General features: G+C 35.7%; 2 protein-coding genes across 3 annotated transcripts; both read left to right on the top strand.

Moving 5' to 3' along the window:
- The first annotated feature begins 16,074 nt into the window (after positions 1-16,074).
- Positions 16,075-16,819, top strand: LOC145600577 (uncharacterized). The gene is made up of 2 exons (XM_081656460.1): positions 16,075-16,326; positions 16,418-16,819. Exons 1-2 carry the CDS (start codon positions 16,075-16,077, stop codon positions 16,817-16,819), a joined length of 654 nt encoding a protein of 217 aa, XP_081512586.1.
- An 880-nt stretch (positions 16,820-17,699) lies between these two features.
- On the top strand, positions 17,700-21,862 carry LOC145601520 (transcription termination factor MTERF5, chloroplastic-like). 2 transcript variants are annotated; one of them, XM_081657552.1, is made up of 4 exons: positions 17,700-17,848; positions 18,306-18,441; positions 19,399-19,617; positions 20,049-21,862. In XM_081657552.1, exons 2-4 carry the CDS (start codon positions 18,315-18,317, stop codon positions 21,170-21,172), a joined length of 1,470 nt encoding a protein of 489 aa, XP_081513678.1. In that variant the 5' UTR covers positions 17,700-17,848; positions 18,306-18,314; the 3' UTR covers positions 21,173-21,862. The 2 variants fall into 2 exon arrangements, with proteins under 2 accessions (XP_081513678.1, XP_081513677.1); XM_081657551.1 differs by having other exon boundaries at positions 19,396-19,617; positions 20,049-21,861.
- The last annotated feature ends 4,256 nt before the right edge of the window (positions 21,863-26,118 follow it).

Raw genomic sequence — 26,118 nt, 5'->3', positions numbered from 1 at the left:
GCCCACTGAGAAACAGCGGCAACTTCCAGTCAGACTGCTTATGCGGTTGTGCCGTGGCTGGGGTTTGCTCCTGGCTGCGGTTGCGGTTTTGCAGGAAGCAGCTGCTTCGTTGGTTGGGGATTACTCCCTAGCTGACGTGGCAGCAGCAATAATTAAAAAAAATGTTTTTTAAAAATTATTTTGTTTTAAAGATATTTCAAAATAAAATCTGATTTTATTTTGGATAAAATCAAATTTCAAAAGTTGGTTTTTGACAATTATCTTTAATTAAAGTTGTTAATTTTGGATAGGATTTCTTAGAATATTCTGAGCATATTCCAAAAGGATAAAGATTGATTTAAATAATGTGATTATCCCATAATTATTTTTGGATATAATTGATTTAAAATATTGTGATTGGCTTGTAATTAGGATAGAATTTTCTAACTTTGTTAGGATAATCTTTGAGGATAAATATGATTTATCTTTTAAGATTAAAATAAGATTTGATTCTATCTCATGACTTATTTAGAATATATGATATTTTAGTGATGATCATGAATAATATATGATATTATCTAATTACTTAATTAAAATATGAGATATTTAGATGCCATGTTTCCTTAATTGTGAATATTCGATGTTGTAGTTTAGGAAAGCATGATGAGTGATTTATTATGTGGCAATTTTATAATATATGATGTTGTTTATTGCTATATAATGACTAGTATGGCCCAGTAGATTGCTAAATACGATCTGCGCATCGTGATGTATTTATGTAATCTTAGTACGGTCTACGAACCGATAAAGTATTTTGTAATTTTATTTTATTTTATTTAAGTAGTAGATAGAATAGAGTAGAATTACAGGTTGCAGTTAATCCAAGAAGCCCATGAAGTGAAGGCCCAAAGGAGCAAGGTGGATGAGATCCATGAGGATTCAAGTGGGAGCTTTTTACTTTGTTAGTTTTCTTAGGATTAGGGGCCATGCTATGTCTTATTTATGCATTCAATATTTTATGCATGTTAGATTTTATTGATGTTTTGTGATGATGCGCTAGAGTTCACTATTTAATCACAACATAATAAATCTAGATCCCAGTAATATTGAGGCAGCTTTTCCAATTAAAAACCCGACGAAACCTTCGATCGTTTATGATGGGTCGGCCCTCAGCAGAGCATCATAATATATCTTGGGGAAGTGGGGGTAGGACCGCATTCTACACTTTTAATTGGTTATATTCAACAAGGTTACCTAAAGCGTTTAGAACCTTGAAGCTAAGGGTAATAATTAAACATGTGATGGTTAATTATTCAACCAAGAGTTACAAGAGTTGTAATCAGTAAAGAGTTTACTCACCTTGAAAATGTAATGGTTGATGGCAGGGCCTCAGTCCGGTCAATTATTGCACAAATAAAGGATCTTGGAATCACTTAATTCAAGTTGGGATCACTTAAATTGAATAGAGTGTTTTAAAGTTACCAATTTAATTCGCTTTTGGTACTTTAAATTTTATTAAACATAATTGAATTTTGCGTTTACTTATAAGTAACATGTCGTTCTAATTTTATTATTATATATAATCTCCTCGATTGAAAATAAAGTTGAGAAAAGTTCTTAAAAGTTTAAAAGATAATCCATAAACCTATATTCCAATTTTGCTAAGATTGTTCTAAAAGACAAGTTTTAGAAATTCATGTCACATGTCTAAGACTGGTTTTATTCAAAATGTTTGAGTAATATGTCAACACATCTTCATTTTGAAAAATGTTTCAAGGGATATAATGAGATGAGAGGTACAATCCCTCAAAAGACAAGTGTATAAGTCCAATAAAATCTCTTATCTTCAATATGATTGAATATAAGAAAGTGATTGAAAATCTCTTTGATCAAAAGTTGATCAAATAACAGTATTCTTCATCTACTTTATATAGAGTTTAATACTTGATTAAACTCAAATATAAATAATGATAGAATAGACTTAGCAGAATCATGAAAAGTGCTTAAAGTAGTTGAGCAAAGTATCATTTTGAACCTAAGAGAAGTGTTCTAAGTGGCTCAAAAAGGAAAGGTTTAGGAATATATGAGGATTGCATTAATAAGTTATAGGCCAAGAATTGCAAACAAGTTGCTACTTCTCAAACCTAGAACTACTTACATGCTAAAAGTTGTTATGAATAACAAATGTTTCAAATTAAATGGACCAATTCCAATTGATTAGAAACTACCTCATATAGTTGGAAGTTAAAAGAATGGAAATGTTCCAATTTAAGAATTATATTATAGAAATTGATTTAGCATATTGCTACTTCTTGAACATATGATGTCTTGTTTAGTTCACTCATTGCACAATGTGATTGAACTAAAGGAAGAAGTTATGGCTAAAGGAGAAATAAATCTACAAGTTTAGAAGCAAATGTTGCTACTTCACAGTACATCTTCACAGTACAAGTAGAATCTACAAGTTTGGAAGCAAAAGTTGCAACTTTACAAGTAGAACCAGTATTTCACCACTAATAATGGGCTAGAATGCTTCAGACGGCGTACAAAACTTAAAAAGACAAACATAATTGAAAACAAAAAGAAATTTCTCATTAATGTACTTCTTGTTTACAAACATTACAAATCTCAGAAGTAGTACTTTTTCAAATTGTCTACATTCCAAGTTCTAGGCAAGCGCCTGCCGTCTAGAGTTTCCAGGCGGTAGGTGCCGTCTCTTACTTCTTCATAAATCCGGTAGGGGCCTTCCCAATTTGGAGTTAGCTTTCTGTAGGGAATATTTCAAGCATCATAACCCCAAGCTTAACCCCACTGTGATCATACACTAAAGTATGGTGGCGTCCAAAGGGAAAGAAAAGAGAGCAAAAGAGTCGACAACAAGTTTTAGGAACTTGTAAACCCAAAACGAGGTGAAGGTCACACCCCTTAAACGATCCAGGAGATCGTCAACTCCATAAGGTCTTGAACCAAGTAGGGTTCGGGGATGATGGTACGAATCCAATCTACGCCCTATAAAATAGGCCTCTACTTTATTCTGCTCGTATTCATGTGCGTTTTCTGACTAACATGTAATCATTAGGTTAACCCTAAACCTGTTTATCTATGTTGGTTGAATATTAATGCACAAATAAAACTATTATTAGCGATCACTTGAGTTAAAATCATATTAGCCTAAACCAAATTATTAATTATCTTATAAAGCGTGATTCCAAGTACAAATTCCCTTTAACAAGCATAAAAGACGTGATCAAGCAATAACAACAATATAAATATCAAGCAACACAATCATAATCATAATAATGATAATAATCATAATAACAATAAAGCTTAAATATAATAGCAAGATCCTAGGCATGATACTAACAAGATTAATAACAAATCCTAGTATGTCACTAAACAATAAAGATCAAAGCTTTAAACCTAACATGGTACTAGCATGATAACATGATATTAGAAATAATAAAAACCATCCTAAACATGATACTAGAAAGCAATAATAACATCCTAACATGATACTAGGAATTAAAATAATAAACATGCTTTCTACATTGAAAGAGAGTAATTAGATTACATACTTTGAAGCCTCGTACCTCTTTCTAATAACAAAATACACGCGTTAGTAAACTTCAATGAAAACAATAAAAAATAATTAAAGAATTAATTAAGGAATTAAATTAGAATCAAATTAAATAAAGTTTAAACTGGATTTGGGACCAAACCCTCAGAAAAGTATAAACCTTTCACGTCTAGGGCGAAGGCAACTTTGAACTTGGCTAGGTGTTTCAAGATCTTATGTATGCGGAATTGTGTTTAATAAAAGGCTAGTTTAGAAAAAGAGAGAGAAAGAAAGCATATATTGCTCAAGAGAGAGAATAGAGAGAATTAATGATTCTAAATGAGAGTTGATGAATAAAAACAGAGGTCGAGGACCCTATTTATAGGAAAATAGTCCGGAAAATCATAGAATTTGATAAGGAATAAAACTCCACTTTGTCGCCAGAAATACACGCTGTCGCGAAAGCGACAGACTTGTCGTTTGGCGACAGTCTGACTTGGACGTGCTTTTCCACGTGGAATCCGATCTTTAAATAAATTGATCTACGGAATCCGTACAGAAGATAAAACGTATTTTCAAAAATAATAATATAATAATAATATTTTATTCCAAATAAAAATCCATCTTAAAATAATTATTAAATCTAATAATATTAGAATTTAAAAGAACCTTCTAGAAAGTTATAATTAATCCTAGTAATTTTAGGAATAATAATTAACATTGGGCCCTCCTCTAGATCATTGGGCCGTATGTAAATTATTAACCGGGCCCAGTTTAGTATTTTGGCCATAACTTCCTCAATACTCATCGGAATTGGGCTTATAGTATATCGTTGGAAATGTCTTTTCGAGCCCCATCCAACTACACTATTATTGGACCTTATTTATGGACCAAACTAAACTGGATTGGCTACTTTTAATAATTAGAGTTATTTTCAAAAATAGAGAGAAGAGAATTTTAAATAAAACTAAACCGCAACATTTGACTTTTCCACACTTTCACCTCATTCGATTATAGTTCGACGCGAAAGGTATTCATCATTGGGTTTGGTTTTGGGGAGACACAAATGGGTGTCTACACTTTCCCAGTTCGTTGGCCCTACCGGTTGCCTCCATTTTCCGTAACACTAAGTCGTCAACTTTCAAAGGACGTTTATGTACTCTCTTGTTGTAGGCTCTGGTCATTCTCAGACGGTAAATCTCATGACGCAAGGTGGCATTGCCCCTGCGTTCTGGGAGTGAGTCCAATGTCAGGCGCATTGCCTCCTAGTTTGGCTCTTCATCATATAGCATGACTCTGAGAGTCGGCTCGTAATGTTCAATGGGCAAGACGGCTTCAGCACCGTAAACCATGAGAAATGGGGTTTCACCGGTTGCCCCCTTTGCTGTTGTCCAGATGGCCCATAGGACATGGATTAACTCTTCTGCCTACAAGCCACCGGCTCTTTCAATTTTCTTCTTAATGCCGTTTGAGATCAGTTTGTTGAAGGCTTCAACTTGGCCGTTTGCTTGGGGTCGGCCGACTGATGCAAAATAGCTTGAGATCCTTTGATCTCCCAACCAAGTTTTGAGCTGAGGCGTCTCAAACTGAGGAGCATTATTAAACACCATAGACATAGGTACCCCATACCGGGTGATGATGTTATTCCAGATGAAGGAAATTACGTCTAATGTCTTGATGTTCTTAACTGCCTCGGCCTCCACCCACTTGGTGAAATAATCCACAGCCACAAAGATGTAGCGCTTTCCGCCTGGTGCAGGCGTGTAAGGACCTAAGATGTCCATGCCCCATTTGCAAACGAGATTGGGTTGTGGATGGCCGTCAAATCAGTAGCCGGACGGTGAATAAGTTTGCCAAATTTTTGGCACTTGTCACATTTCTTCACCAACTCCTTGGTGTCTGCCTCAAGAGTGGGCCAAAAATAATGTCGTCTGGTTCTGACGGCTAGGGACCTACCGCCTATGTGGGAGGCGCAGAATCCCGAGTGCAAGTCTTCAAGAACTTCCTTCCCCTTTTCTAAGGTAACACACTTCAATAGAGGCTTCAGAAACCCCGCTTGAAGAGTTCTCCGTTTCTCAACTCGAAGCTTGCAACTCGTTTCTTCAGGACGGCTGCCTCCTGTGGCGAATCGGGAAGTGTACCGTCTGAAAGGTAGGTCCGAATGCCATCCATCCAGGTAGAACTTTGGTCAAGAATTCCAATGGGATCTTCATAGATGCTTCTTTTTTCAAGAACTTCCCAAAAGACTGACCGAGGTGTATCATGGCAGGCGGAAGATGACAGCTTTGATATGCATCCGCCTGGTTGTTGTCTGACCTGGGTACTTGACTCAAGCGGAACTCTTCAAGTGACCCAACCTCCTCTTTGACCGCCAGAAGATACTTGATCATAGCTGTAACACCCCAATAATTCTCCCTTTTTCCAAACTACTTACTTTAAATAAAATAGTTGAGAACCATTGACATGTTACCGCCACGTGTTAAAACGTTAAGGCTTTATCAAAGTATCGCAGCGGAAAATCAAACATAAGTCTTTAAAATAACATAGTTTAGAAAACGAATAAGTCAAAGCTTACAAATTGGAACCATATAAGGCCCTTATTTAAAACTATACCAATAATCAAAGTCCAAAACATAAATGAAATAACAAAGCATAAATAAGTTCAACACAAGAATCGAATACTCTCAATCACACCAATCCCTTGACAATGCGTTTGTCAAATCCCTGAACTTCACATCATCAAGCTAACCTGTGCATACTGCTCCCCAATAATACAAGTGTAATAATTGGATCATCACAGGGTCATTGAAAGGCGAAGGCCATGACCAAAGAAAGACACACAAAGCACGCAATCAGCAAAGCTGAGTACATACAAGCTACAACGCACAAAACCTGGCATGCTCAATTAATTAAAGTAAATAAACATACAACTCGAATTCATTAATCAAGACTCTACACTTAAACAATTCAATTGACTCAACATACTTACTAACCAATTCCAAACACTTGACTCTCTATAATTAATTTAATTAATTTAATTTGGAGTAAGCAATAGACCAGGTTGTCCAATCCACCAAATCATTTTGGTCCCAAATGACCATTTGAAATAAAAGTTTAGCGCGATGCAAGAATGGGCGCGACTCCATTCTCACAAAGTTAGTCTAGGATCCCATCTAACTTTCATTATAAAATAAAATGTAAATACCAAAAGAGAAGAGGACATGTTGATCAAACAAGCCTCGAAAAGCCACGGGCTACCACCGTGTACCCCAACCCATAATCGTCAATACTCTAGAAGTGCACGCTTTCCAGAGTTTTATTGCTCATCCATGTTTCACTTTACGTGATTACAATTTTAATTAATAGCCGACTCATTCAAGAAAACCATGCATAACAATCATACATCAATTCATTTTAATCTTATTTAGGACAATGGTGATCACATCACAAATTGACCTTTAATTCTATAAAACTTCCAAATTATCCAAAATTGTTGAACATAGTCAACTCACCTAGCCATTTCGGCTTAATCCACCTTTACTCAACATACTAACAAGTTATGATTGAGTAATAAATAAATAATAATAACCTTGTGGAATAATTAATAAATTTATTCCACTTAAACCATTCAATTCCAATCCTTTAATAATCCAAATGTGGTTAACAAACCAATTCAATAAAATTATGCTTGTATCAACATTCCATACAAACATTTTATCCAATATAATTCAACATGTTTGCATCCATAATTCCATACAAACATAATCAATTCACCAAAACATGTTTCATAAACATAAGCACATGAATTAAATCAATGTGTAACCAAACAATTTCCATCCAAGTGTTCCCTAATCATGAAACTAAGTTCTTTCCTTTCGGTACCTAACATGATACTACTTATAACGAAGTAGACATGTACGTACCTCGTACAAACAATCCTTTGAGCCACTTTTAATCACTTAAAATTCTCCTAGGGAATAATCACTTCCTAGAAAACAACCAACAATTAATATTACTATCCCAAGTAATTTCCAACAATATAATATGATGAAAAACTTATTAAAATAAAAAAAAACATATTTATATGCTTAATAACTTTAAACATAATTAATTTTATTAATCAAACTCAAGGATAAAATTTTAAGCATAAAAAACTTCGTTAAAAATGAAAAACTGCCCGAAAATCATATTTAGAGGCAGAATTTGGCCACGAGAAGGTGGTGCTCACTACCAAAGGTAGTGAGTCTTTCTTAAAACATCGTTTCCACATGGAAAACACTACTTTTTTGTCAAAATCGGATGAGTTCAGAACCTGATCGGGATTAAAACGGGATTAATATTAACGAACCGAAATCTAAACATTAAAACACGAATTTACGTGTTCAAAATAATCTGGAAACTAATTAGTAGTATAATCACCAAAATTTCAAAACATCATTACTATAGAAGCCCTAAATCAATTGTTCATAAAAACCCTAAAATCATAATTTTCAATAATTAAAAACCGTAGGTTATTAAACTTACAAAATCTGAAAATTATAACGTTTATAAAATCTGAAATTATAAAGTTTAATCATCAAAACACAATTTGATACTAATTAAATTGATTTCAAACAATAAAATCAAAACCCATAATCAATAATTATAATTACACAAATTAATAAAACAAAAGAGAAAGAAAATAAGACTAACCTTTTGTGTGGGGAAATTTTGGGGATGTATGGGGTATTTATAGGAGAGAGAGTGGTGTAGGGTTAGTTTTAAGATTGGGCCTCATAAAATTAATGGGCCAATTAAGAAAGGAAAGTGGGTTTGGTTTGTTTGTTGGACATAAATTATTGAAGAAAGGTTCATAAAAAGTTTTTTGTAATAAAATTGTTTATCAACCCCAAAAATAATTTGAAACTTTTAAAATTAAATCCGAAAAAAATACAAATAAATATTATGAATAAAATATAATTTCATTAATAATATATTTAAAAATACGGGGGATTACAATCTACCCCTCTTAAAAGAAGTTTCGTCCCGAAACTTAGCACAAAATCCCTTAAATTGCAAAACTTTTGCATAAAGCCATTTCAAAAATTTCAAAAATATGTTGCTGGAATTCCAATTGTGTCATAATATCGACACTAATACTTTATCACCATCCCAATTTACGCACTTCACTAGATGCGTAAACAATTAAAATTGCTATGAAAAACATGAAAACACCATAAAATAGCATAAAATAGGGCAAAAAGCGCGAAATTATACGCATTCGATCTACCCCCCTTAAAGAACAAGAGTTACGCCCTCGTAACTCACCTCATTAAATAACTTAGGTTATCTCTTTTTCATATCATCCTCGGCCTCCCAATAGCTCATGTTTTCCTCACTTTTCGAGTATACCAAAATATCATCAATAAAGACAACTACAAACTTGCTCATGGAATACTCGATTCATCAAGTCTATAAAGATTGCAAGTGCATTGGTCAACTCAAAAGACATAACTGTAAACTCGTAGTGCCCATATCTAATCCTAAAAGCAGTCTTAGGTATATCCTTATCAGCCACTCTTAATTGATGATACCTAGCTTGAACGTAAATCAATCTTTAAAAACACACTAGCTTCCTTCAATTGATCAAACAAATCATCGATCTTGGGTAGTGGCTACTTATTCTTTATTGTAACATTATTTCAACTCCCTATAATCGATCCACAATCTCATGCCCCCATCTTTCTTCTTCACAAAATACATCCAAAACTCATTCACAATTGGCACATCTTCCACATTCACTTACTACTCATTTCCAAGTCTTGCACACAACAAAAGAACAAAGGATGCCCCTTACGTACAAGTTTGACAACTTCAACGCAGAAATAATCCGAATACCATTTGGTTTCCCAAAACGTCTGTAATACACAATCTCCCCCAAAGAACTCCTTAAGTAAACCTTCTTTATCTCACAGTCAATCTTATATTAGCTTATAAGTGGCTAACGAATCTATTCCCAAAATAACATCAAGGTCACCCAACTCAAATTCTATAAGATTAGATGGAAAAATTAGTCTCTCCAATCCTCAAAGGTAAACCCTTATGTATCTTGGTGCACCTCACAACCTCACTAGTAGGCAAACTAATAGGCAAGTCAATCGAATTTGGTTCAACTAGTCCTAATAGCAGCAGCTAAAGCATCGTTGTTAGCCATCCTCCTTCTCTGCCTAGAAATGTAACACACTCTTAGGCCGACATCTGCGCGAAAGAACTCCACTTGCTTAATAAATCACATTCATGATCATCAAATATATATATATTAAGGTAGAAAGGTGGACACGGCCACACAATCGCCCCTAATAAGTCACTTTCAAAGGAAATGATTATTTATTTTTAATCATTCCTACGCACACGAAAATTACATAAAATATTTCCCTTGATTCAATTCCCACCAAAAATCCAAGCATTAAGCAATTAAATAACCACATATTAATAGTCACATAATTACATGCTTCACATAAACAAATTAAATCATTTAAAACAAAGAATCTCATTCCATTCCATATTACATGCTTTAATCCTTAAACATGATACTAAGTGATCACTCAAGTTTGCACCAGTACATATAACATAGATAAATTAAATAACTTGCATGATCACTTCATACATGAATAAAAGCATAAAGTAATTAATTACAATGCATACAAAAATAAATAATCTATTTTATACGCCCTTCCTAATTCCACCCAAGTCTCACCGATTAATAAAATAAGCACACAAGTTAGGAATAAAATAAATAATCAAATTCATTTTATTTCAAAATAACTAAATAATTTGAAAATATATTAAAATAGACTATTTTTGAAAACCTAAGTTAACTTTAAATAAGGTAGTTTAATAAACTCATTAGATTTAAAACGTTAGGCGCCTAAAAACTTTAAATTGGCTTTAGTGGTAATTAAATCGAACCTAAGCTCTGATACCACTTTGTAACACCCCAATAATTCTCTCTTTTTCCAAACTACTTACTTTAAATAAAATAGTGGAGAACCATTGACATGTTACCGCCACGTGTTAAAACGTTAAGGCTTTATCAAAGTATCGCAGCGGAAAATCAAACATAAGTCTTTAAAATAACATAGTTTGGAAAAAGGGAGAATTATTGGGGTGTTACAATAGCCGGATGAGTTGCCTCAAATTTTCCCTCATAATGGCTAACGACCAACTGTGAATCAGAGTAGGCGTCAATTTTCGTTGCCCCTGCCGCCTTACACATACGGATTCCGGCTAGCAGGGCTTCATATTCCGCCTCATTGTTAGAGGTCTGAAACTTGAACCGTAGTGCATACTCATATATGTCCCCTTTAGGCGACTCGTAGATTACGCCTGCACCACAGCCGTTCTTTGTAGAGCTCCCGTCTACATACACTTTCCAAACCTGATCAAGATTATCCGGAGCCACCGGACGGGTCATTTCAACAATGAAGTCGGCAAGCGCCTAACCTTTCACTGCCTTTCTTGGTTCATAAGTGATTTCAAGACTTTGCATTTTAATAGCCCATTTCAACATTCTGCCGGCTGACTCCAAGGTAGACATTGGCCGCTTAAGTGGATGGTCGGTGTAAATCACCACCGGATGTGCCAGAAAGTAAGGCTTCAGCTTTTTGGATGCCATGTACAAAGCAAGGCCAAATTTTTCAACCATGGGGTACCGGAGTTCCGCATTTATGTGAACATGGCTTATGAAGTAAACCGGGAGCTGAACGTCGTCTCGCTCAGCAAGGAGAACGACGTTGAGAGCATGATCTGAGACGGCTAAATACATGTACAACGTCTCCCTAGGCAAAGGACTGACCAGCCTAGGTAGAGAATGCAAGTGCTCTTTTAACTTCTGGAATGCCGTCTCAGCATCGTCTCCCCATCAACCTGGTCTTCCTCCTGTTTCCTTGGAAGAAGTAAAGATATTTGTCGCCTGACCGGCTGAGGAACCTCCCCAAGGCGGCCAAGCAACCAGTGAGTCTCTTAACTTCTTTGACAGAACGGGGTGACTTCATGTCAATCATTGCCTGTATCTTTTCGGGACCACTATTTCAGGCTGACCCTGATTCTCAATAGGTAGCAGTATAGGTACGGTTCTTGTGAAGCCATCTTGGAGGTACTTTCCCCACAGACGGCGCCAAATGTTTTGGGGTTTTCTTTGTCCCTCGGGAGAGTTACGTCACCTAGACTGGAATCGGACGTCTGTACTTGCAAAACAATGGAGACTCCGGGTGGTTGAAGTTCCGGCTCATACGATCAAGTTAGAACGTGTACGGAAAATGTAAAAAGGTGCGGAAAAAGTAAAGTGAGATCTTCTCGGATTCCGAGATCAAGTGTTTTCTCTAATGTGAGAAAATGTAATAAATGTACGTGTCCCCAAAATGGGGAAAATCTCCCAATTTATAGGGTTGTTAGAATGAGTGCCCTCTCTTGTTAGGTCATTCTAACCTAGATTTGGTGGGTTGCGTCGTTTTACGGCTTCCTCGGGTATTGGGCCCTGAAGGCCGCCATTCTAGGGGTGCCACGTATTAATTGGTAAGTGGCCCATGTTGGACCTGTCCTGGGATGACACGTGTCCCTCTTTGCTTAGGTCACATAGCAAGGGTTTTTACCCAAAACATATTTCCCTTTGGACGCCGCCATGTTTGAATACATGATCACAGTGGGGCTTAAATTTGAGTGTTGAAATATTCCCTATAGGTGGGTTGTGGGTAAACCGGGTATATTATATTTATACAATTTAATTGTCTTCTTTTTTTAAAAAAAAAAAAAATAAGAACTTATAGAATAGTTGACTCGAAGAGGTGATCTATATATAAAAAAAGAGAGGTTAACTTATATAAGCGCTCTGTAGGTTTCAACATACAAAACGCTTATCTTAAATAGGCGATCTGTATAATTCTAGAGATCGCCTAAGTAACTTGACAGTTGTGTATTGTGTGTTACTTATTCCCTCTTTTGTAATAGTGATTAGAATTTGGTTGTAATCTGTGTATCTATCCATGAAAGATAACATTGCATGCTCAGTCGTATTATCCACCAATATATCAATATGTGGTAGAGGGAAATCGTCTTTGGGACTAGCTTTGTTGAGGTTCCTAAAGTCGACACACATGCGAACTCGTCCATCCTTTTTAGAACGATGTTTGCTACCCATTCCGCGTAATTACATACGTGAATGAAACCTGCGTCAAATCATAAATTAATCATCACATTCTAGAAATTAAATTAAATTAAAAAAAACACATATTGACCATGCAATAATACCTGAGTATCTTCACCTCAAATTCGAATCCACTAAATCTTTCTCTGTCTTCCTGCTTCCGCCTATTTTAGAGACAAACTAGAGAAACTGGAGGATGAGAAGAAAAAATAAGGGCAAAAAATAAAAACGAAAAAAGAGGAGAAATAAACAAAAAAAAAACACAGTCAACATTCATATAAAAGGTTAAATCTAATCGAAGGGATGAAAATTGAACCAATTAGAACAAGAAAGAGAAAGGGGGGAGAGAATTGTACCTAGAGATCAACAATTCAGCTACAAATCAAACAATAATGTTACTAACAACATAAAGTATCAACTCAAAGGAACGATAAATCACTCAAATTCAACCCAAAAACTACAACAAAATCGAACAAGGCACTAAAATTCAACCAAGATAAAATCAACCCAAAAACCACAATCAAATCGATCAAATAACCCCATTAAAAACAAAACAATTTCGTATAAATACACCCACAAATATTCAAACAAAAAAATTCAAAAACACATTGAACATATCGAAAACAACATGAACATATATGCAAAAATCCACGACAATTAAACAATTAAACCCTAAAATTTGAGACTAAATCGAGAGAGAGAAACGAGGTCGAACCTTGATGAATGTGATGATCGGAAAATCATCTTCCACAACCTCGGACTCAACGGTAATCTTAACAATAGCGGCGCTGAAACCAGAGGAATTGAAACGCCGAGAAGAATCGAAGCCTCATCGTCGAAAGGGATGATCGGTGGTCTTGAGCTGCTGAAGTTTTCTCTCACTAGGTTTCTCTCTCCTTGTTTCCCCTAAATACTCTGATCCTTTTTCCTCTTGAGATGAAAAGAGAGAAAGGGAAGTAGGTGAGGAAGTCAGTGAGAAACATGGGGCCACTTTCAATTACAACTGTCACACAAAATGCAATTGGCAAAGAAAGGGCAATATCCGAAATCCATTAAAAGCAAGCATGTCTATGTTATAACACCACAAGTTACTATTCATACGCTACAGTATTTGGTTTTATTTTTATATATAAAGATTATTATAGATAATTACTCTACTTTGCTTATTATTTGGAAGTATGTTGTATAAAAAAAGCTAAATCAATTCATTGATAAAGTCATACGACATCTACATTGTTATAGTTTTATTGAGAATAGCATACATTATTAATGTAACATAATGTATACTACTTTTAAATATTTTCAACACAACTAATCAACAATGAATTTTTTTTTTCTCAATTGTAGTTTTAATAATAATTGTCTTATCTTTCAAAAAAAAAAAAAAATATTAATTGTATTAATCTATTAATAACCAAACAAATGAAAAAAAAAAAAAAGACTTATAGGTTCCCTCTAGGTTTTTTACTTGGGAGAGTTTTTTTGGTTCCCTCTAGGGTTTATCCTTTGAGAGAGTTTTCCTAGCCCCCATTCCTAGGTTTTTTCAATTTTTTTTTGAAGGTTTTCCTTTACTTACCTCTCTCTTATCCCTTTTCTTACTGTCTCTACCATCTATTTTCCTTTTCGTCTTAGTTGTGAATCTTTGCAGGGTTGATTCCATGTATTGGTGTTCTTAGCGGTGATAAGCCCCAAAAACCTTTTTTCTGCTTTTATAAATAGATATCATCCTTACGATGATGATTTTTCTCTTGAGTTTATCTTCTTTTATGTTTGCATGGTGAGAATTGAAGATCTAGGGTTTCATAATCTTTACAAGAATCCGGAGAATCACATGAATATTTTCATTCAAACGACATTAGTAGATTTCAAGTCAAACAACGCAAACTCACATACATATTGTATTGCTTCAGATGAAGTTTTTCACTGAGGCGATTAAGGTGTAATGTAATTGTGTTGGAATTATGGATTTCTTAGGAATTAAATGTAAATACCTTTTGACTATTTTTATTTTAAAAAAAAAATTCTTGTTATTTCATTTTTCATATATGCATTGCATTTGTTTATTCCACGAATTGCCTCATTTTATACTACCCCTGTTGTTATTTATTAGCAGCACAGCTTTGTGGCACGCTTTTTGAGGTCGAGATTATATAATGTAAACGGAAAAATTATTTTAAAAAAATTTACGCATGATACCTAACCCAATTATAATCCTCATGTTATAATTATTTTGATAGAATCGCTCGTTTTCGTTTACAAAAAAGATTATTACTACTGTGCATTGCATGGGTCATAATCTAGTTTACCTTCACTAATCATCTCCTAAAACTGTGTGCCTTAAAAGTGTATTGCAACTTTTTATTTTTTTATTTTTTTATTTTTTTTTTGTTGTATTTAGAGAGCCACAAGGGTGAGAGTGAGAATTGATCCCAGGATCACTTTGAAAAGGTAGGGAAGCACTAACCACTTGAGCTATCCCTCACTTTCGTGTATTGCAACTTTGTAAGTAAAAAAAAAAATAAAAGCCATTTTGTAAGTTTATATAAACCTATTCTCACCAGATCCTCTCTGGGCTATTAATGGGGCTCCAAGGCGAGAATGTAGAAATGGAGGAATATTATGTATTTGTTGGTACATAGCATAACAATTCGTAAATATTATTTAAAAAAATTAACATTAGTTTCACTGAGATGTGAAATGTGGTGAATATTCATGAAAGATTTGGGGACATTTCGGGGCAACAACTGAATTTAAGTAAATCCTTTGTTAAATTTAGCAAACTTGCAATAGTTGAAGAAGTGGAGGATCTTAAGGCAATTTTGAATATAGGCCAAGTGCAAGTTTTGGATAGACACTTGGGTGCACCAATTGACTTCACAACAAGGAAAATGGATGCTTTTAAGTACTTGGTGGACAAGGAAGCGGCTCGAATACTTTCTTGGGCGACTCTCAACTTGTCACAATCGGTGAAACTAATTTTAATAAACACTGTTTTGATTAGTATTTCTTCACATGTGATGAAATGTTTCAAGTTGCCAGCCTCGATTACGAATAGGATTGACTCCTTAATTGCTAGATATTGGTGGGGATCGAGAGGAGAAAAGGGCATGCACTGGGCTAAAAGGGAGATTATTCAGAAACCAAAGGGCATGGGTGGCCTAGGTATAAGATAGATGGAAGGCTAAATGATGCTCTTTTGTTTAAGCAGGTAACACGTATGCATTGTAACCCCTAGTTGTTAGTGGCTCGTTGTATGGATCCAAGTCATGAATGCCCTCTTTGTATGGGGGAGGCGAGTACTTGTCTTCATGGTAATACTTCTTGGGGTTGACGGGGTTTATTCAATGTGGCGAATAAAATGGTCAAAGGTTATCATTGGAAGATAGGTAATGGTGAAAGGGTGAAGGTTGCAAATATGAGATGGATACAGGGATCAACACCGGTCTTTAAATCAAATCAGTTGCTACGAGGGGTTGGGTCGGGGAGAGTGAAGGACTTGATCTTCCCAGAAACGAGGTCTTGGAATGCTGCAATCATAAGGGAAAGGTTTGAGTGGAGTACTGCACAAGAAATTTTGGAAATGGAGATGCCTTCAAATGAGGAGAAGGATGTGCTTTATTAGGGGGGGGGGGCATCCCTCAAGCATCTACACTGTTAAAACGGGATATGCTTTTCTAATGAATACTTTTTCTTTGCAACAGGATGCTATAGCTGACAACGTTTTTTACAGGCTAATTAAGCTTAGTATTCCACCGAAATGGAGCTTGTTTTTGTGGAAGCTAGTGATGAATGGTTTGGCAGTCAAGTCAAACCTAGTCAAAAGAGGAATAGAGATTGAGGATTATTGCGATTCTTGTGGTATGGCAGAGGAAGACCTACAACATCTTTTTAGGATGTGCTCTTTTGCGAGGTATGCTTGGAAGAATTGTTCCTTGAATATCTTGTCTGAAAATGATGAATCTACTCCGTTGGGACAATGGATTCAGAATTATATCCTGCTTTTTCATAGCAAGGATGGAAAGCAAAGTGAACGAATAGGAACGTTGATAGGAGTTCTTTGGAGTCTTTGGCTGACTAGAAATGGGAGGGTCTTTAGTAATTAGGGAGGCTATCTTGTGGACCTGTTTAGGAACTATAATACAACGATGCATAATTTCTCAATTTGGAAAAAGAGGGATGGAGGGGAGGATGTCTGGGCAAAGGAAAGAGGTAATAATGGCGCGCCGCCGGGTTTTCAAAGAATAAACATTGGGTGCAAAAAGGAAGATATAAACCACCCAACGGATGCTAGATTGGAAGTGACTATAATGGCTGATGGCTCTTGGCAAAAGCGGACTAGAATGGCAGGAACGGGATGGGCATACTCGGAAGACCAGATAACCTTTATGGAAGGGGGAGGAAACTATGGCAAAGCATACTCTTCTCTACAAGCGGAAGTTATGGAACGTGTAGATGCTCTAAAGTGGGCAGAAGTGAAAGGGTCCCAAAGGATTCTTTTATTCACTGACTCATTGGCACTGGTCAACCTAGTCTAGCAACCGAAGAGACGAGAAATAATGCGGATGATGTGGACGATCCAAGATCTAATAGAGGTGGGACGAAGGTTTAGTACTTGCATCATATGGAAAGTTGGGAGAGATCAGGTTGCTAAGGCTCATAACATCGCAAATAGTTGTAGGATCAACTTACATAGCTATATTGTTTAGTTTTATTGTGTTTTGCCGTTGTAAAAAAAAAAAAAAAAATAATGATTGTTACAATGGTATACTTTTGAAGTTAATATGTGTACCACTAGGCTGTGAAATTATGCCATTGGAGTAAAATGGTTAATAGTAGCTATAATGGTATTAAAATGACTAGAATAGTACAATTAAACCTGAAAATTGAAATAATAATATATGATCCCATCACTTACTCGTATTTGTTATATTAACTTACCATTATGCCCCTATTATATATCAATAGGTACACAACTTTTCTCCCTTTAAAACGCCTCCCTCCAAGGCCTCCAACTTTCCCACGTCCCACTCCCACCCATTGAAAATTTTCTCTCTTAGTTCTCTGTTGAAGAGCACCTGACGTTCTCCATTGAGGCGCCTTATAACACCTTACACATTGAAGCAGCTTCTGAGGTACATTATTGTTCCTTTTTGTTATCGTCAATTCGTCATATCAATTTCCCATTCCAGGGTTTAATTTTATTTTCAGTGTAGTAAGTTTAGGGTTCGAAAATCTCAACTATTGGTTCTAATTACTAAGATTATGAAAGTTCATAACCAGCGATTATGTGGTTAGGAAAGAAAGTTATGAGCCTATTTTTTTGATAATTGAATCAAATATTCCTAATTTTTTAATTATTGAATCAAATATCCCTAATTTTTTGATAATTGAATCAAATATTCCTATTTTTTTTTTTTTTTTTTTTTTTTTTTTTTTTTTTTTTTATATATATATATAATTGAATCAAATATCCCTAATTATTTAATAATTGAATCATTGAATCAAAGATCCTTAATTTTTTTGATTATTGAATCAAATATCCCTAATTATTTTATAATTGAATAAAATTTGGTTGCTAATGTATTGCAGAATCCTTTAATGTTAGGATTGAACTATGAAATTAGACCTCTTCTCCCTGGGCTCAAGGCGGCCGCCCCTCCTTCCCTGGCTCGGGGACGGGCCTGGCCTTCCCGACGTCTGCACACTGCTGCTCCTCTTGCTCAAGGTAGTCATTCTTTCTTAAGCTGATTCTTGCTGAATTGTCTAATTTATGTTAAAACAAATTAGGTATTGTGTTTGGTCTTATTTATTGAATTTTACATTGAGTAAAATGTAGTTAAATTGTTTGCCCACAATGATGAACTTATTACCTAAATATAAATATCAGCAACTATGTAGTTTACAATGACTCTCGGAAATGGATATTGTTATGGATACTTAGTGTCTTGGACATGTCATGTTGGACTTGAAACATGTTGGAAAACTGACAAGTAAATACTAAGACTAGGAGCGAGTCGGTAAATAAGTTTTTTTGGCTGGATTTATCTGCGTAATGTTAAAATTATTATGGCTACCTTCGGTAATAATGCACAATATCGTACGGTTTTTTGTGATGATTCATGTTAGCTGGCTCCAAATCATTTTGCCATTTTGGGACTAGGGATTTGTTGTTGTAGCTCATTATCAACTATTTTTAGGTAATTGCTGGTTCCAGTTGGCAAAGGTGTTCAATTTAGCTGTGACATTTCTCAGCTGTAAACAGCTGGCTCCACAACCAAAACAGAAACCTACAAAGGCAGCTAGCTCTTCTTAAAATTCAAAAATGCAAAACTGAAGACAAATTATTGTGTTAGATGGTCACCCTCTATTTAAAACTACCAATGTGCTTGAAATTTTAGACAATGTAAAAGTAAGCCGGATTTCCTGAAACATGATGTGCTACTTTTAGGAGATATGTCCATGGCCCCATCACCATACCAAATAATACTTCACTAGTGGGTTTCTAATGATTCGAGAGCTTGCAAAGTCCATTTATGGGTGTAAGTATACCAAAATCTTGTTTAATTAAGATTCTCTGTCGTGAAGCAAAGCGTGATGAAACTAGTATTGTTATCTTACAAGTTTTTACATCACTGTAGTCCATATTAGTTCTAATGGCAATAATGTTATGTTGACCCAGAAGTAGGTGCGCTGCGTACAGATACTGCTGTGAGTTTAAGAGGAGTGCCTCTTACTTTATTAGCTGCAGAGAAGGAAGAAGCCAAGGCTGTTTTGATGCTATTTCTGAAAAAACAGGGTTTGAACAAAACTGCTGCATCAAGAGCCATAAACAAGTCAGATCTTTTCATTGACCACCTTGTATCCCAGCTTCACTCCATTCACAAGTCTCGGTATCTCGTAGGTTTGACTTCAGTAAAACTATCACATTTATATTACTCCCTCCGTTTCATAATGTTAGTCCCATATACTATTTTGGGCGTTTCAAAAAGATCTACCCATATTGAATATATTTCATTTATAACTTGATTTTTTTTGGAATTCATTGATTGTGGATTGATGTCTTGATGACATGACTCTAAGTAAGGAAATTTTTACCTTAAATTATGCAATTGTGACTTGTGCTTTTTTAATAAAAAATCGAAAATGTTAAATAAGGTAAACTAATTATAAATTATGTTGTACTTTAATGTTAGATTCCAAATATATTTGTTTTCTTATTTTATGTGATTGATTCCATATGGGACTAACATTATGAAACGGAGGGAGTAATATTTTTTTTCATATCATTGACTCAAAGAGGGAGATGCTTGATTGGAAATATTTAATTTGCAGGTAGGGAGCTGACAACCCTAGAAATCAGAGATGCTCTTATTCCTTACCTTGAAAACCTGCAACTAGAGCATGGAAGCAACCTGGTTGATGTTGTGGAGAACTTTCCAAATATGCCTGTTAACGAAAATGTGACAGCAGAAGTTGTCTCCCCAAGTGAAATTTTGGAATCTAAAAAGCTGCCTGATGAGACTTCAGAATCCCGCAAGCTTAAGGCCATTGCACGGGTTAGTGGGTCTGTCCCTGTAGATAAGCTTCCTCAGCATGTTATTTATCTCATTGAACTTGGAATGGATCTTGAGGATATCCAGCAGATTACTCGAAAGTTCCCAGCTTTTGCTTACTACAGTTTGGATGGAAAAGTCAGACCTGTGGTTGAGTTTCTTCTTGAACTTGGAATTCCGAAAACCGAATTACCCATTATTCTTCGTAAGAGACCACAATTATGTGGAATCAGTCTTTCTGAAAACCTAATACCCACCATGAAGTTCTTGGAGGGCTTGGGTTTGGACAAGGAAAAATGGGCAAAAGTAATATACCGATTTCCTCCCCTTCTTACATATAGCAGGCAAAAGTTAATGTCAACAGTTGATTTCCTATATGAAATGGGTCTCACAGCACAGGATGTTGGCAAGATTCTGACCCGTTGTCCCAACATAATAAGCTATAGTGTTGAGGAAAACTTGCGGCCAACAGCAGAGTATTTTACTTTACTAGGTATAGATGCGGCTGTTGTTCTGCAACGATCACCACAGACTTTTGGACTAAGCATTGAAAAAAATCTCAAGCCTATTACAGCATTTTTCTTGGAGAAGGGCTATAGTTTGGAGGATCTTAGGACCATGATCCAAAGGTATGGGGCCTTGTATACTTTTAGTTTGGTAGAGAACATGATACCAAAATGGAATTTCTTTTTAACAATGGGCTATCCGCAATCAGATCTTGTCAAGTTTCCCCAATTCTTTGGCTACAGTTTGGAAGAGAGGATTAAGCCAAGGTTTGCTCTTGTCAGGCAGTATGGGGTGAAGTTGATACTGAACCAAGTGTTGTCTTTAACAAGTGATGAACTTGAAAAGGTTCTGAAAAGGAGGTTGAAACGAAATGGTGGGAAGGTTTCAATGGAATAGCCTTATAAGTGTTGTCTTTATCAAGTAATGAACTTGAAAAGGTTCCGAAATGGTGGGAAGGTTCTAGTGGTATAGCATTTTTTTGGATGCTGTATGATTTGACATGTTCAACACGATGAAGCTGCTCATATAGGTGATTTCGTTAGGGGTTTTTGTTAGTTGACTGGAAAATTTAGTTGATTAGAAGACTGTACAGTTACTAGAATGACTTCTTCAAAAACGTACTCTGATTGATTGAGTACTCTTTGTCAGCTGCAGTGCTAAGGAAATTTCTTTAGCATGATGCATGTATTGCTTAGTCCAGCCTTTTCACTACATGCTACATTGTGAAATTTGACTGTTGAGATGTGTAAATGATACAGTTATGTCAAATGGGGTGAGGTGTGTACAATAAATCCATTTTGGTCCATTTGGTATTTCCCTTGGCCTGCAATTGGTGTACCTATGAAGTATGAATTTTATTAAGCAATGCAGAGCTGATTCGAACAATTTTCCAAATTATGTCAAAAGGACAGTGTTGTCCTTGTACCTCCTCATGTATTTGCTGCAGTGAATGATTTCTGCATCCCACTTTTATTGCTCACCAATTTCATACCACTCCCTATCACTAAGGATCCTGCCTCATGACATTAAAAAACAACCGTAGAATTCAGCTTCCCTTTCCTGTTGATATTCTCTGTTAGTCTTTGCTTTTCCAATTCTGTGATGTTTAAATATTATCTGATTTCCACTTATACATCTGTAGCTGTCATTTGGTGTTACTTTTTTTTCTTCATTTTGGTACTTGCATTGGTATCATGCTGTAGAAAGTACCAATCATTTGATGCTTATAATTCTATCATCAGTATTACTGCTGTAGGAAGGGCCTTCTACATGATTACTCTGCAGTATTCTTGATGGCATTATGTAGTGATATTATGCAACTAAAATGAATTGAAAAGTGCTTATTGTTCTGGCTGTCTTGTTTTATATCAGCTTGCATATTCAGTTTTGAAGATTTTATCATTAGTATCTATCCAAGTGTCAGACTTGGTAATTTATAATTTTTTTTCTTTGTATTTAAAACTTAAGTGTCTAGCTCTCAAGTATCCATAACCAATCGGTGTGCCAAGGATGTCACATGGACACTAGAGATAAAATGAAGAGTCTAATTAACATAGGTTATCACCACCTCTATTTGGAACAAGAATGAGCTACTGAATTTTTGTGATATGATTTCTTTTGGCAGAATATTATCTGTAGTATTTACTCAGAGTTTGAGTGCCAATGATGCTCCTTGATTTAGGCTTTACTCCTGAACGAGAGCCTAGTCTGTGCCAAGATGTATGCTTGTTTAAAATTTACATTTTTACTCAATTTCTGCTATTTGGATGCAGACTGGTTTAGTGATTTCTGAACTAAACAACCAAATGATTCAGCAAGTAGAACTGTATATTATTGGTTTGGTTTCTTGCTTAGATTTGTAAAGGTTCATCGAGTTCAAGTGTGCCTGAGCTTGCCACAGTTGTTGTTTGTGTTTTTCTGCTGTTTAGATCAATTCACCAACAAAAAAACTCATCAACTGCCTACGTCGCTTTCCGGCCAGATTTTGCTGCTGTACGCCTGTAATAAGCAGCAGTAGTAGAAAAAAGCAAAAAGGCTCCAAGTGAAAGGCACCAGTTTAATGTAAACCGGTGCCTAAACCAGTTTTCGAAAGAGGTTCCTTAATTTGTAAGGTAACCCCATAAATTGGAATTAGTTACCCAAAATTTAGATCTACTTCCTCCCCTCTCACCTCACTCGACACTCTCACTCTCACTCTCATTCTCAACTACCACCACAGCCCTCCTCCATTACTGGTGCTCCCTCTACAGCAGCTGCTCACCTCCAAAAATCACCGTCGATTCTGTCGCTAATGAAGATATTAAAGCAAACCCTAAATAAACCAAGGACAATGATGCTGATGTTGAGGTCTCTATTGGCGATGCTGCTCCTCACCAGGTTTCTCTCTCTCTCTTTGTTCTTCGTTGCTTTTATATGATTTGGGTTAAGATTTTGATTTTGTTGAGTTTACGGTTTTCATTTTCTATGATGTTTTTCAGATACCTACAACCAATTCTGGTTCTTCCAGTGGAGGTAGGGTTGGAGGATTTGGTTTGATGTCAGATGACCCATGCTCAAAGTTTCAGTGAATTTGAACTCGAGCTCAAATGTTGAAGCCATCTGGGAATGGGAGCACTAGTCTCTAATTTTGTGGTTGAAACTGATGATTTTCTGTCATCTGATCGTGCTGATGATTTAGCTGGCAAATTTGGAATGGCAAATCTGGTCCGGTTTGAAGCAGGTCTCTAAAGATGGGATCGGACGATTTGATACCAGGGTTTTAGAGAAGCAATGATGCCAATGGCAGGTATGCAACGCATGTATAGCCTAAATTTTGTCATATGTTGATAATTTCCATGTTATTGTATAATTAATGAGGTATAGTTGGCCCATATTGTTTTTTGTGTGTATTTTTAATGTTATGATTGATATATGGTCAACTAAAAATATATAAGCTGCATGCAATAGTGCTAATGGACATTCCTGCTTATTGGATTGGTTGAACTTTAACCTGAGCAGGAAACCAAAATGGCAAACATATTGCTTTGTATAATGCTGTCTCACTGTTCGTAGCTCATGCTATGTTTAATTCTGGTCTGTAATTTGTTCCTTGTAAGAGTGTCCAATCATCTTGTTGGCCATCCTGTGATTATCTTTGTGACTGAAATTTCTAATACAGATGTGTAAGACTGACTGAAATTTCTAATACAGATGTGTAAGACTGATGGGTGAGGATTATAATTCACTGTAAGAGTCTTTAAAGAAATTAAACTTGCCTATTTTTTTTTATTTTTTTTTTTATTTTATTTTATTTTTTTCCCTGGGATAAAATCTTGCTTTATATCTGGGGGTGATAATGAGATTGAGCTATTCGTGAACTGTTCGAGCTTGGTTCAGTCAAAGCTCGGTTCGATGAGGCTCGACTCGAGTTCGAGTTCGGGCTCGGAACCTTAACGAGTCGAGCCGAGCAAGTCAAAGCTCAGCTCGAAGAGCTCGTGAGCAGTTCGATTAAAATATATATATTAAAAAATAAGTTTGATATTTTAAAAAAATATACAAAAAATAAAAATAAAAAAATATATATATTCTCGTGACTTTTTAGAACCCTAACCACAAGTCCACAACTCCAACCTCCAATACCTCACGGCCGTCATCCCCCTCAAAACACTCTAAACAACCACAAGTCCACAATCCACGAGTCCACGTCTACCGCTGTTCATGCTCCACTGCGAATTAGTGTTCTCCATCATCTACTCACCGTCGTCTACTCAACTATGGCAGGAATAGGAGGTTATTTGTTTATATAAATATGAATCTCATTATTAAAAATTCAATTCAAGAGTATCTTATTATGTGATTGTAAATTGCTATTGAATTTGATTATATAATTATAAGTTTGTGCTTGTAAGTTGAATTTGGCTGCTTTCAATTTGTAATTTTTCATCTCGTATTTTTTTGAGTAGAAGCTGTATTTTTTTTTAAAAAAAAATTTATTGAATTAGATTCAATTCGCTCATTTGAATGTTGATTTGGAAAGAAGAAAAGAGCAGCAACTTTTTCACTAAGAATTGTGAAGCTTCGAGCCGAGCTTCGAGCCGACCCGAACTTGGGTTTGGAGTCTCGAGCTCGAGCCGAGCCCAAGTTTCCAAAGCTCGTCGAGCTTCAAGCTCGAGCCGAGCCTCCTTTATGACAAACGAGCTCGAGCCGAGCCTGCCACTATTCGGGCTCGACTCGAAGGTTTAGCACCCCTATTTATATCAATGGGGATTGATAGCTTGAATGGACTTGTAATGTGACTGTATTTCCCATCAAGTGTTATTGATTGAGTAGTTGTGTATTTTTTTAGTGCTTTGTTCTATATGCTCATATAAGTGATATTAGATATAACTATTTTTTTGCAGAATCATGGTAGTCATTGGGCTGAGTTAATGCTAAATAACTTCTCAACAAGGCTTGAGTGTCGTATTGGAAGGTCTCCTTTATTTCCTCTTTAATACTAGCATTGGTTTGATGGTAAAATGGGTGGAATTAATTGTGATTTTTGGTTAATTTAAACTGGTGTTGATTTAAAAAGGTGGATTTTTGTGATGATTGACCTAGATGTATGTTGCTGTGTGCCTGTGTTTAATTATTTTTTAATTATTTTTTTATTATATGCAAGTTTAATATCACAGGCATTTATACATGGAAATATCTAACACCTGCGCGGCTGCGCAGCCTGGTGGCGTGGCCGAGGCGTAATCGCGCGCCTCGAGGTCCCTGTTTCGTACCCTCTAATGCGCGGCCGCGTAATTCCTTGGAGATGGTCGTGCCTGTACGGGTCTTCTTTGGACGATCTATTTATTTCTCTTAGTTAATTTTACTATTTATAGTTTTTTCTTTTATTTTTAGAGAGGAGGATTAGAAGATAATTAGAGATAGTTTTAGATCAAATTTTAGAGAGAGAAATTCATGGTTGATGATTGATGATTCTAAACACATTTCCTTTGATTTGAAGCAAGTTTGTAAGGATTTCTTTTACTTTAATGCAATCTTTAGCTTTTGATTTCAATTGTTTAGTTGATTATTCAAGTTTAATTGATTAGTTGATTGAATTTAGTTTGATTGAAATGATGATAATGAATTTGTTGATTTGCTTAGTTTTGATCTTGATTTCTTCCATGGATTGTGAGTAGTTTACTTGTTAGGGATGTGGTGAAACATGTATGAGTGATGGATCATAGCTAATTGGGGGTTTTAGATTGATTTAACATTATGATTAAATTGGTTGATTGATTTTGTGCATGTGTGTGATTGTTAAAGTGTAGCTAACTTTAATTGTCATACTAGATTGCATTGTGTATTCACATTGATCTTTTTCTATC

The sequence above is a fragment of the Chenopodium album genome, chromosome 21 (assembly GCF_948465745.1).
Source record: "Chenopodium album chromosome 21, dcCheAlbu1.1, whole genome shotgun sequence".
NCBI lineage: Eukaryota > Viridiplantae > Streptophyta > Magnoliopsida > Caryophyllales > Amaranthaceae > Chenopodium > Chenopodium album.
The sequence above is the reverse complement of the archived record's forward strand: the minus strand, read 5'-3'. Positions and strand labels throughout refer to the sequence as shown.